A 13,377-nucleotide genomic window follows, 5' to 3' on the forward strand; every position below is an offset into this window, starting at 1 on the left:
TTATTATTATTATTATTATTATTATTATTATTATTATTATTATTATTATTATTATTATTATTATTATTATTATCTTATATAGCGCTGTAAATTTGCACAGCGCTATACATAAAATTTAAATTTAAAGGAAGAAGAAGAAACCTACAATGCTGGTGTGAGGAATATCCTTCAATACTTTTGGTGATTTACCAAAACAAAGGAAAGATAAAGCTGATAGGTACAAAATATACTATTAGAATTCCAGGGCATTTCTTTTCTTCTGATGAAACTACTTGACACTTCATTGGTAAGAGAATGGTTGAAACTAGCTTTTTTGGAAAACAAAAAGCATTTTCACTGTATTTTTTTGGAGAAGCAGTTTCTCAAGGAGTGCTTTTTGTATCTGTCCTTTTCTCCATAAGAAAAAAACTCCCAGTATTTTTCGTGGATATGCTATTGTGGGCCTTCTACCACAATCACGGCCATGAATATGTTCCATAGCAGGCATGTAAACTCACCATGTAGCTGGGTAAGCTGACGTGCTGAGTCCAGAGATGATTCATTTTCAGTTATGTTGATGGTTTTTGTTACTATTGTTATGTTATGAGATTCTACAAGATAAATTAGCTGGTTGCTTTGCACAATCAGACAAGACCTGCAGGCAGATGAGAAATATCTTCCCTGGGAGGAAATGATTTTCCATGATTTCTGAAACTTTTGATCACGCAACATGAACGATGCTGCAGCTGAGTGATCTTGACAGTGAGCTCCATCACAGCAAATGCTCACATCCCATCTGCATCCCAAGAGAGGTAGCCTTTTAAATCTGATATAATTCATTTGCAGAAAATATCCTTTATAAATATATTAATGTCTACAATAGAAATGGACAGCAAGACAGCTAAATGTTACCACAACTCAGGAGGAAGCACTTAACTAGGCAAATAACTAAATAGAAAAGAGTTGTGGGCTTATTATGAAAGATATTGGTAGAAAAATCTATTAACACCCAAACTGACTTTATATTCAAAAATCAATTTTGGAATTTGGAATTGTTCACCTACTTGAACTTAGGTTTCATGCAAATACCCAATTTGGTGCTTGGCATTTCAACTATGGCATTGACATTTAACGCCCATCCTTACTATTTTAGGATGTGACATCTGAATTTTGTTGATAATAAGCCTTGGAATGTAACATATATCGGCTGTTCCTTCAAAAGACTCTATGTATGTTTCTGAGTTATTCTGGGGTTCTCAGATCTAAGGGTCCTCTTCTCTAGTTATCATGCAGAGGAGATACACCCATATAGACATGTTTCCTATTTAAAAATTAAATGTTTGTGCAACTGTGATGATGCTTAATATCTCGTGCTTAATGACCAGGGATTATCCCTTGTAATATTACCCATGTAACATAATCAGGGCCCGTTTCCTATGATATCAGAAAGAGTCATCCCTAGGTCTCAAGTTTTGGACCAGATATCTCTTATCTTGGGACAGTCCTGACATGGGGGTTTTCTGCATATAGATTTTTTGGATATGAGCTTGGCTATTGCTCTTGTTAATGTTCTGCTAGAGCCTAACTACCCTAATGGCACCAGATCCTGTCTGATCTTGAAAGCTAAGCAGAGTCAGCCCTGCTTAGTACTTAAATGGGAGACCACCAAGGAACACCAGGTGCTCTAAGAAGAATTCCAGAAGAAGCCACTACACCACAATCGCTTTTTGTGCTTGTGTAGTCTCTCTTAAACAGTACAGTTTTCCATGGTGGTCCACAGTTTGCTTTCAGGTGCTCCTTAAGACTATAGTAACAATCCTAATGGAAAGTTCTGGAGGCCTTTTTCCAGAGTAAACAGTGAGTTAAAAAAACCTGCTGCTTGCTTTCCTAAGAACTATGTGTCTGTGGAGCAGTTGAGCTCTGTTGCATCATTACAGAGATGTTGTACACAAAACTACACTATATAATGGCAAGCCAAACTGAAGAAATACAAGTTTGTAAAACAGTCACAAGACTGCTGATGTAAAAGAATTTTACATATGAACCCACAGAATTGTTATGTTCCAACCTATAGGTTTTTCTTCTTCTTGTTTCTGTAAACCCATAAAGAGCGCTGATATTTTTTTGGTGTGGGTATGGTAAGCTGATCTTTCCAAGCAAGCAGGCCAAGAGCATAGCAATATTGTTACCTGATCAACTGCAGGCTTGGCTATGATGCAAAACATATTTTTATCAGATTAACTCATGTTGCTTTCCATGGCTCCGATAGCACATGTTTTGGATATGTACATCTCCTTTCCTTATTTTGCTCATGATAAAAACAGGTTCCAGTGGACAGTGTTTCTCATTTTGCTCAAGTTTATGAAATAAATATCAGATCATTTGCATAGACAATGAAATCCTTGTTTAGTTAACTTTAAATACTTGGAATTATATTGAGGTCAAAAACTGGGAGCTTTGGCCTGCCTTGATATTGAAGAGGCAAGTTAAAACAGAAACAGAAATAAATCCCAAATTCAACCAATGATTGGTAGCACACTCCTTCCCAGTTTTCATAATGAGAAGACCCACCTTTTTGTTGAGAAAAAATGACATTCTCTTCCCATTTGGAAAAACCATAATCTTCCAAACACATAGTACAGATTTCTTCTCTCTTTTCAGTTGGTATTAAATGGGGCCTAAATACCCTAAAGGCACTAGATTCTGCCTGATTTTGGAAGCTTAGTGGGGTCAGCCCTAGTTAGTACTTGGATGGGAGACTGCCAAGGAATACCATGTACTGTAGGCTACAATTCAGAGGAAGGAAATGGCAAACCACCTCTGAGCATTTCTTGCCTAAGAAAATCCTACGAAAATCATGGGGTTGACAGACAACCTGAAGGCACACATACACACACACACAGTATTAAATGACCATGACTTAATTTATTTACTATAAACAAACAGCTGACCACATTTCTTTGGAATTCTTCTTTGTGCCAATCTTTACTACTGTTCTGGCTGACACCCATTTTGTGACACCACTGTTCAAAGGGACAGTATTTTATGTGGTGTGTCAGAAACACTTAGATTTTCCAGAGGAGTTTTAGCAAGAGTTGGGTGCCCATGGCTTTTTTTTAAAGCTTTAAAATTAAAAAGATGTACTTCTAAAAAAGAATGGATATAAAGACATGCTGAAGCTTTCCATAACTGAGCAAATGGTAGGGCAATGCTCAGGGTCTCAAATATTTTCTTGGGGCTGGTTATTTTTGAACAGCATGTCCTAGACTCCCCTAACTAGTATATGGGGATTCAGGGAGCTGCAATAAAAAGAATAACACTTCCAGACAGGGTTGATAGGGTTGTCAGACTGAAAACTAGAACTGGTTCCTACACATTTATAGTTTGTGTAGAAAGGGGAATTTCAGCAGGTGTTGCTTGTTACCTGGTAGTATGACAAGCAACTCATGCTGAAATTCCCTCTTATATGCAATAATGAAAGGTACAAAAGCCTTTTCCAGTTTTTGCTGTGACTTCTCGACGTACAGCTCTTTCCTTCCTTCAATGGAATGGTAGAGGCTTCAAGGTCAAGTAGCAGCAGAAGTGACTGCATTGTTCTTTGTGTTTGGAGATTACTGTAAATTAGGAATAGAACACCTCCTGTCTTCCAGATGGATTTGAATTACAACTTCATATGCAACCAGTATGCTCAATGGTCAGGGATTATGGAACTTGTAGTCAAGGACATCAGAAGACCACCAGGTTGCCTATCCCTGAACATAAGACGTTCAGGGCTTAATTTTTCCAGTTTAGCAGAGTCACCTTTTCCTCCCTGTCTGTATTAATATCCATTTAATTGAGCTCTATTTTGATCAAAATATTGCTGATAACACAGCATGCCATTATAGTGTCTCCTCATGTTCTAAAATAGCTTCAATAGATATGAAACAGATGCTTTTAAGTACCTTTGAGGGCAGACAGCTGGTTCTGTGTTGCTAACAGGCCAAGGATTATGTCTCACCAAACATTTTGGAGAGTGGTCTCCAGATTCCTACAGTTGCCATTGCAAGGGGAAAACTAGCTCACGCTAGACAAGGCACTGCACATGAGCACCTCAATCCCTAGAGAAAGTTATTTTTTAAATATAATGAGAAGGGGGAGCTATCAAAGCAGGCTTTTGCTTGCTAGCTGTTTCTGGGACCAAGCCTTCAACTGACTTTAGCCACTGTCTACGAGAAAGAGTGATGGACAGCAATGTTTGCAAGCCAAATGCATGAATTATACCCATTGCTGAGGAACGTACATGGGAAGCAGAACTATGATGGATATGGAGATGTTCACAGTTGGAAATGGGGCTAGGTTTAACAGATTCCTTCTGAAGAAAACATTATGTGCGTGTGTCTTACATCTGCAGAGTAATATCACTCTACAGTGCTATAGTGCTATTATTCTAACTGCTATAGCTGCCTCATGTGGAATCATGGGATTTGCAGTTTAGAGAGGGGCATTTAGAATTTTCAGCCAGAGAGCTCTTAGCTCTCACTAAACTACAAGCCCCAGAATCCCACATGAGGCAGCCACAATAGTTAAAGTATAAAAATGTAGCGTGATGGTGACTTAATCCCAGATATTTAGGATATAATAGAGCTGTAGTGGCAAGGAATAACAAACTGCCATTAAACACAGAGGCGGGTTACAGACTGCTGCCGCCGTTTGCTCCGTGCTGGAGCCACAGCAGCCACACCGCGCGACTCCCGCACAGACCAAAAAAGAAGTTCCAAAATGGAGCTTCTTTAAGCGGCGCCTCTATGATGTTGCGAGGCGCCAGGGGCGGGCTCGCGACATCATAGACGCTGCGACACGTGCGGACGCACAGCGTCCGATACATAAATATGGCAGCCGCCGTGTGGAACAGCCGCCGCCATATTGTACGTACAGAATACATACTAGGGTTAGGGGGGTGCGGAAGTACCGCCCCTTCCTAACCCTAGTACGTATTCATTACGTACTAAATGGCGGTGTGTAACCCGCCATAGTCATTTTTCTTCTGACAGAAATTCACAATTAGCACTGATTGTGTGTATGTGTATGAGACAGAAAGAGACAGGCTGACAGATAGCTCAATCTCATAAGGCAGGTTCTTACCAAACAATGAAATATTTACACTTTACTACTATTTATACCCATGGAAACCTGGTCATTACTAGGGCATTTTAAAGTACAATGGAGCTAAAATGTATGTCTTCATTCTCTCTACTTATCCTACAATGTGTATTTTTGGTACTCAGGTCTCATGTAGCTGCTGGTGTCTTGTAGGAGCTACTTGGTCCCTAGTATTCAGTTTCAGTTCAGAGACTGTTGCACTAAGTTACACAAATCCTCCTGAAAAGCAGTGTAGCAGTTATTTCAGTGGTAAAGTGCTTAATCTCATCAGGTACAGATACAGCGAAGGGAAAAGAAGTATTTGATTACCACCCCACCCACCCATTGTCAGTGTAGAATGCACAAAAGATAAGGAATTTATTGATCAAATAAAATATAACTCTTTGAAAAAATACCCTTGGAGGTCTTAGGCAAGCCACCATTTCATAGCCTTTGACTGTGTCCTCTGCTCATAGTCTTTACTGTACTATAATGTTATGGGTTTATCGTAAGCATTATGAATTAGCTGGGTGTGTTTAGCCTAGACAGAGAAGGTTAAGAGGTGACATGATAGCCACATTTAAAAATTTGAAGGGATGTCATATTGAGGATAGAGCAAGCTTGTTTTCTCCTGCTCCAAAGACTAGGACAATGGATTCAAACTTTTCAATTCAATACAGGAAAATAGATTCCACCTAAATGCTCCGAAATTATGGAATGACCTGCCAGAAGAGATCCATCTCATTACCACCTTAGACAGTTTTAAGAAGGCAGTCAAGACAACTCTCTTCCGGCAGGCCTATCCACCTGACCCTGTATAAGACAGCCATCCACCTCAATGCTCCACTCTTTTTGACCATGTTTACTGAGTAATCTTAACTGTTATTATGATAAGGCCTAGGTTTTTATTTGAGACTATTATTGTTGTTGTCTGTATTTTATTATTGATTGTACTATTGCATGTATTTTTATTAGGTTGTAATCCCACCTCAATCCACATGGAGAGGCGGGAAAATATAAATTTTTGTTGTTATTGTTGTTAGGAAGAATTTCCTTATGGTAAAAACTGTTGGACAGTAGAATACACTGCCTTGGAGTGTGGTAGAATCTCTTTCTTTGGAGGTTTTTAAACAGAGGCTGAATGGCCATCTGTTGGGAGGGCTTTGATTGTGAGTTCCTGCACAGCAGGAACTTGAACTGGATAACCCTTGTGGCCTCTTCCAGTTCTATGATTCTAAAATAATGCATATAAAAAAGTTGTTGCATGACTTCCAAGTCATTTCTGACCTATGGTAACCCTAAGACAAACCTATCACAGGGTTTACTTGGCAGGATTTTTTTCAGTGGAAGTTTGTCTTTGCCTTCCACTGAGGCTGAGAGACTTATTTCCCACCAAAACATTTTACAGAACTGTAAGAATGATGGGGAACCATTGGTCCTCCAGGTATGTTGGTCTACAGCTCTCATGAGACCTCCCCCGCATTGCTAGTGGTAGGAAATGATGATAGTTCTATTCCAAGATACCCAGAGAGCCAAAGGTTCCCAACTCCTGCATTATATATCAATGCCAAATATTATTTTGCATGTATTGATAACCACCCTAAAGCTGAAGGCAAACAGCTGATAGCTTTTCCTCCTTCACTTTCAGGTTCTCACGATCTGACGAGCTTTCTCGACATAGGCGATCGCACTCTGGAGTGAAGCCTTACCAATGCCCTGTGTGTGAGAAGAAATTTGCTCGAAGTGACCACTTGTCCAAGCACGTCAAAGTCCACCGATTTCCTAGAAGCAGCCGTTCTATGCGTTCAGTGAACTGATGGGTCTTGCCTGCCTGCTTCTTTTCACCTGTCCAACCAAGAACAGGTGCTGGCAGCTCTGTCTTCAGTACCTTTCTCTCACAATAATTTATTTGTCTCCACCTAACAGCCGATGGTATGACTTCACACATGCATCCTCTTTGTTGTCACCCGCCACCATTGCCTTCTTCCTTTCCTTTCCTTTTCTTTGCTGCTGCTTCCTTTGAAAATTACAGTGTTTTATTTTTAGATGTTTTCTCCTATGCCATGATAATTTATGGGCTACTTGCTGCTAGTTAATTATAGTTTTGGCATTCCTGAAGGCTTTGCTCATGTACAGGGCTGTTCATTGTAACGTGTTTTTTGTTTGTTTGTATGTTTGTTTTGGTGTTTGTTTTTTTAAAAAAAATCATATTACGTTGGCCTATTTGTCCAATTTGGAAACAGAAATTTCTTTTTGAAATGGAAACTGCTTCGTTCATTTTTGTGGGTTTGATTTATTATTGTCATTGTTGAGATGGCAGTAGTGTAGTGCCAGTGGGGTTCATTAGCTAGGAAATGGTAGCAACTATTAAAACAAGAAATGCAAAAAGGCATTCTGGAGGCTTGTGTGTGTGTGTGTGCCAACCAGTGGAGTTTGGAAAAGTTACTTTTTGAATAACAGCTCCCAGAATCTTCTAGCCAGCATTGTGAGGATGTACAGTGTGCCCTCCCCATTTGCTGGGATTAAGGGTTCAGGACCCCTGTGAAAGTGGAAAAACTACAAATGAAAAACCCACTTTTTTTTTTACCCGTGAGAACACCTCTCTAAAAATCTCTAGGTTCTCCAGCACAAGTCTGTGGTCATCCTCTGGCAGAAAGTGACCATAGAATTGCTCTGGAGGACCTACAAATGCCTATAAAAGTGTTCTCTCTAGGAAGGTCCTCCAGTGCAACATCTGGTGGATGTTGACCGCAGGGTCATGAAGGAGGGCCTAGAGATTCCTAGAGAGAACATATTAATCAAATCCGTGAATAATCAGTTCCATAAAGTCAAAGCTGCAAATGTGGAGGGACGACTGTAGGACCGAATCTGGATGTTACTTTTCTAACTGGAATTCTGGTTACAGACAGAACTCAGCTTTACTGGAGATGATTTGAATCAGAATCATGGTTCTCCCAGGCACTTCATAAACCCATAACATTCTTTCCAAAACCAGAGACCCACCAATGGTTTTTGCCCTTCACTCACCAGCTCCTTTCCTGTATATTCAACCCTGTTCTGCCATTTTCTGTGTATGAGAGAAAGAAAGACAAGACAGAAATTAAATGAAATAATATTTTTGAAATCAAACACTGGCACCAGGGGTGGGGTGGGGGGTGAAGATAAGAAAGGAATTTGTGTTCTTTGCTCAATGACCTACATATGAAATAAATCCACACAATGCAATGTTTTCAGTTACAAGTACAGTGAATGTGTAGGGGGTGGGCTGCACCTTAGTACTCAGCCCTCAGTCCCCTAGCCTACAGGACTCTCTGCAGGCATAGATCAGGGATGGTGCCTGAGGCCAAGATCCTGTACATCCCACTCATGTTCATTATCTTCATACTATGCAATTCAAAATGTTAAATACAGTTCGTCTCCCATCCTAAGTCATTTTGAGTGTCTAGGAAGATGACAGTATTTTCTCTTCCACACACGCATACCCCAAATGCCCATATTTTTAGCCAGTTTGAATTTGCCATGAATGAAGACCTTTCAACATAGTGCAGAAGAATGCCCACCTAAAACTTTCAGGGGGCAACTCAAGATGCACCTCCTCAGGTATCCAGCCATTAACTCAGAGGCTTTCCTTTAGGGCTCTCCCAAGAAATTCAGCAGGAGACCAAGCACAGGGATGAATCTTGTCTGCTGCAGAATCTCCATGTGTTTCCACAAACTTCAAATCACACTTATGGTATGATAACAATGCATGTGTGGCTGGTGGATGCTGGAGAGGAGTACTGATTCCTGGCCTTCACTGGAGTCCAAACTATACAATGGCCATGGTGCTATATAGGAGAGTAAACACTGGTGAGGAGGTGATGTGCACATATTTGCAGAAATGAGCCTTGCCCGGACATCAATGCAAAAGCACATTGTCCCTTGATCACCATGTGGGAAGACTGGATGGAAAGATTTGCTTACTGTGTTCAGCTTAGAATCATTCCTGAAATAGTTGGCATAACCTTGGCAAAAAAAGCTTCAACATGGCCCTTATATGTTTTCTAAAGGCCATAACAGTAATGATTATTATTCAGCATCTTTGCTGACTAAAAGGTGAATAAACAGAGCTAGGTAGCAATAATGAGCACCTTGTAATTAACTCCTGTCCCCAATAACTAAAGCATAGCTACATTAAGGTTACAATGTAACAAGGGTTAACTTCACCCCTTTTGCAATGCCACTGTAACTTTCATGTGTTACACCTATAGTTACAGGGATGTGGCTTCACTTAACAGTGGGTGAAGGATATCAAATGGCTTAAGTACTGACTTTGTGCTCTGTTGTGAGTGTTGAGCTGATAAGGAAACAGATTGGAGGAGTATGTAGTATTGTAGTATTCAGATATTTTTTTAAAAAAATAACTATATGGTAGTCATTTACTTTTGAGAAGTGTGCAACTAAACCGTTGCTTTTAAAACCATAAGTATACCAGTAGCTAACTACTTTGTGGGCAGCCCTGCAGACTATATCTAATTGTTGTTGTTGTTGTTGTTGTTGTTTTAAAAGATTCCAGGCTCTATAAATATATGCTGGTGCCATTTCCCCATGTTTACAATGTGGAATTAAATCCTTGTCCCTGGTACATGGGATGAGAGAACTTAAGACTTAGTTGAATGTTTTGTGAAAGCACTTTTAGAGCCTTTGGAGGCAAGCGGTACCCAGGTGTGGAGTATCCTTATAGGCCACTATTCAGAGAACAATGCAACTGGGGCATCTGGTGTTCTAGTCAGCTGGCATGGTAGCTGTTAAGGGCTTTCAGAAGAGAATATACGCATATCTATATTAAAAATAAATAAATACATAATACATATAATCAGATGCTGGATGCAAAATTATTGTGTTAGGCAACACTTCCTCCCCTCCTTCCTCTTATTTTTGTACTTTGCTGATTGTATGATGCTTTCTAGCAAAATAGAATCTGTTAATAAGTAATTACTTTTTAAAGGAAAAAGATATATAAAGGACATTGCATCTCCTCTATTATCACTGATAGTGTCTATATAGTGTCTATAAGCAAAATATAGACATTATCTATTACTTGATCCAACTGAAAGCAGGAAGACAGGATTAGTTGCAGCCTAATTAAGTTCCATTGCTTTGGATGACACTTGGTTGCAATGAACTTCTTTTTACAATAATGCCTTGTGTCTTTTTTCTTTTTCTTTTTTTGTGTGAGCCAAGTGGGGAAATAAAACACTGCAATTCTAGTATTAGTAGGTCAAAATGGAGACTGTGTTGTCATGTTAAGAGCAAGAGCTCCACTACTTTCCTCTAGGAATGCATTCCTTGTGTCCTCTAGAAATAAGTATAAATGACGTCCTTCTATTGACTGGTTTTTATCTCACATCCTATGAATGTATGTAAATAAAATTGTATATACTGCATATCTATATAAAATATCTTTTAATAACATGTGAAAAATTGTGTAAATTGGAAGCAAAAATATCTTTAAAGCCAATGTACATAAGTTACAATCTGTATATTTTTTTCTTTCGTTCTTCATAAAATATATTTACTTTGACAATAAAAAGAAAATGGAAATTTTAGAAATGATGTTCCACTCTTTCTTTGGTTTCCAACATGCCAACAAATTATTGTTGGGTTCGTGAAGAATCCTGGAGAGAGGTGCAGAAAATAAACAAATCTTGGGTGCTGCGAAGATCAATGCTGTGAGTGACACTTTGAAAGACATGATTTAGGTCAGACTAAGGATGTCTGGGCTAAGGACATGCACTGAGCTTCATGTCTTAATGGGAACTTGAATCTAAATCTCCCAAGTCCCAGTGTAGCACTCTAACCACTACACCACATGGCAGATGCTCTGTATCTAGCAAGTTCCAAGAAGTCATATAATCAGGCAAAGAGGTGCATTCCCAATTGGGCTTTAAAATAACTTTCTGCTATTCAGAAATATTAAACGAACAATGGACATCACACTGGATAATACACTAATAGGATTGGTTGCTGTGTGGTAAAGGGTTTCATTTTTCATAGAATCATAGAGTTGGAAGAGACCAAGGGCCATCCAGTCAAACCCCCTGCCATGCAGGAAATCTAAATCAAAGCATCCCCGACAGATGGCCATCCAGCCTCTGCTTAAAGACCTCCAAAGAAGGAGACTCCACTACACTCTGAGGGAGTGTGTTCCACTGTCGAACAGCCCTTACTGTCAGGAAGTTCCTCCTAATGTTGAGGTGGAATCTCTTTTCCTGTAGCTTGCATCCGTTGCTCCGGGTCCTAGTCTGTGGAGCAGCAGAAAACAAGGTAGCTCCCTCCTCAATATGACATCCCTTCAAGTATTTAAACAGGGCTATTATATCAGCTCTTAACCTTCTCTTCTCCAGGCTAAACATCCCCAGCTCCCTAAGTCGTTCCTCACCATTTTGGTCGCCCTCCTTTGGACATGCTCCAGTTTCTCAACATCCTTTTTAAATTGTGGTGCCCAGAACTGGACACAATATTCCAGGTGGGGCTTGACCAAAGCAGAATACAGTGGCACTATTACTTCCCTTGATCTAGACACTATACTTCTATTGATGCAGCCTAAAATTGCACTGACCTTGTTAGCTGCCGCATCACACTGTTGACTCATGTGCAACTTGTGGTCTACTTGGACTCCTAGATCCCTTTCACATGTAGTCTCGTTCAGCCAGGTGTCGCCCATCCTATATCTGTGCATTTCATTTTTCCACTCTAAGTGCAGTACCTTACATTTCTCTGTGTTGAAATTCATTTTGTTAGCTTTGGCCCAGCTTTCTAATCTATTAAGGTCATTCTGAAGTTTGATCCTGTCCTCAGGGGTATTAGCTATTCCTCCTAATTTGGTATCATCTGCAAATTTGATAAGTATACCCCCAATACTGTCATCCAAGTCATTGATAAAGATGTTGAACAGCACTGGGCCCAGGACAGAACCCTGTGGCATCCACAGGTCACTTCGTTCCAGGATGAAAAGGAGCCATTATTGAGCACCCTTTGAGTTCGTCCAGTCAACCTTATGTCAGGCTGCTGAAATATTAATAAAGATCGATATTGATTGGGATGAGTCTGCACATCTTTCTTAACCTTTCTTATACATTTTGCTACAGAGCAGTAAATGGTACCTCCCCACCACCCAAGGTGCAGAGTACCCAAAAGCCTGCCCAGTTATTCTGGCACACTTATGGGGTTGCCAGGTCACTAGTATTCTATGCCCTGAATTTTCAGGTCCAAAATTGAAGATCAGGGAGTGGGGTCTTGTAATGTCACAGAGGCAAAGCAGGGAGGGGTGGAACAATTTCATGGTCAGCTGACTGAGAAAAAGACTAGTTGGGGAGCCCAAGTATATAGACCCAGAAGCTAGATAAAATCTGTCTAAACCAGGGGTGCACCTATGGGAGGGCAGCATGAGAAAATTGCTTCCTCAAATATGAATTCTGTCCCTGCATGCAAATTTTCTTAAATCCTCCAATATTACAGAGAATGAGACACTGGAAATCTTTTGGACCTAGAGTTCCTATATTCACTGTGGTCTCATTCCTTTCATAACTTTGCCCGTCCCATTTTTTTGGATACTTCAACTGTCTTTTTAAATGCTCACCTGAAGTTTTAAGTTACCGCAATGACAAACATTTTGAAGCTCAAGAAAAAAAGTTTATATGGGAGAAAAATTCTTATTGTGGGGGCAATGGGCTAATCATTCACCACTCCCCAGAGTTGCACCCTGACCTAAGTAAGTTATGTGGCAAGCCAGAGCTGGGGCCAAATAGTTATTTTTTGAAGCTGGAAAGTTGGTGCAATGTGCACAGCAATTGCACCAGCTCTCATTCTTCCTGGTTTCTCATTCTTCTTGGTAGGACTTATATTGTACGTGGCCATATGTATGGTGTTGCCAGGTCTGAAATACCCCAGCCCCTGATATTTCAGGGTCTAACCATGAGACTAGGGGACATCCTCTTCTTTCAAGGCAGTGCTGTTGCCCTGTGGTTCCTGCCCCTCACCACAAGGACCGGAGAAGATGGGCCAGGCCCCAAGACCTGGCAGCACTATGCCATAAGTCATAATGTTAGTGCTTCACTCTCTGCCTTACTCCAAATGATACGATGGGCCCAAGGGCCATCTCTCTCACTCTTGCCTTCTTTTTACCACCACTAGTCCCCTCTTTTTGCTCCCCAGTCAGCATGGTGAAGGGCTGGATGTGGGGTACTCAGTTCAAAGACTACAGTCTTGAAAAATAGAAGAATGTCCTTAAGGAGA

General features: G+C 40.3%; 1 protein-coding gene across 1 annotated transcript in view; it reads left to right on the forward strand.

The window, feature by feature from the left end:
• Positions 1-10,688, forward strand: part of KLF15 (Kruppel like factor 15) — a 34,756-nt gene extending 24,068 nt beyond the window's left edge. Inside the window, exon 3 of the mRNA XM_042454492.1 lies at positions 6,749-10,688. Coding sequence (XP_042310426.1) covers positions 6,749-6,917 — 169 coding nt within the window. The 3' untranslated portion in view covers positions 6,918-10,688. The remainder of the gene's footprint in view (positions 1-6,748) is intronic.
• Positions 10,689-13,377: the final 2,689 nt, after the last annotated feature.

The sequence above is a fragment of the Sceloporus undulatus genome, chromosome 2 (genome assembly GCF_019175285.1).
Source record: "Sceloporus undulatus isolate JIND9_A2432 ecotype Alabama chromosome 2, SceUnd_v1.1, whole genome shotgun sequence".
NCBI lineage: Eukaryota > Metazoa > Chordata > Lepidosauria > Squamata > Phrynosomatidae > Sceloporus > Sceloporus undulatus.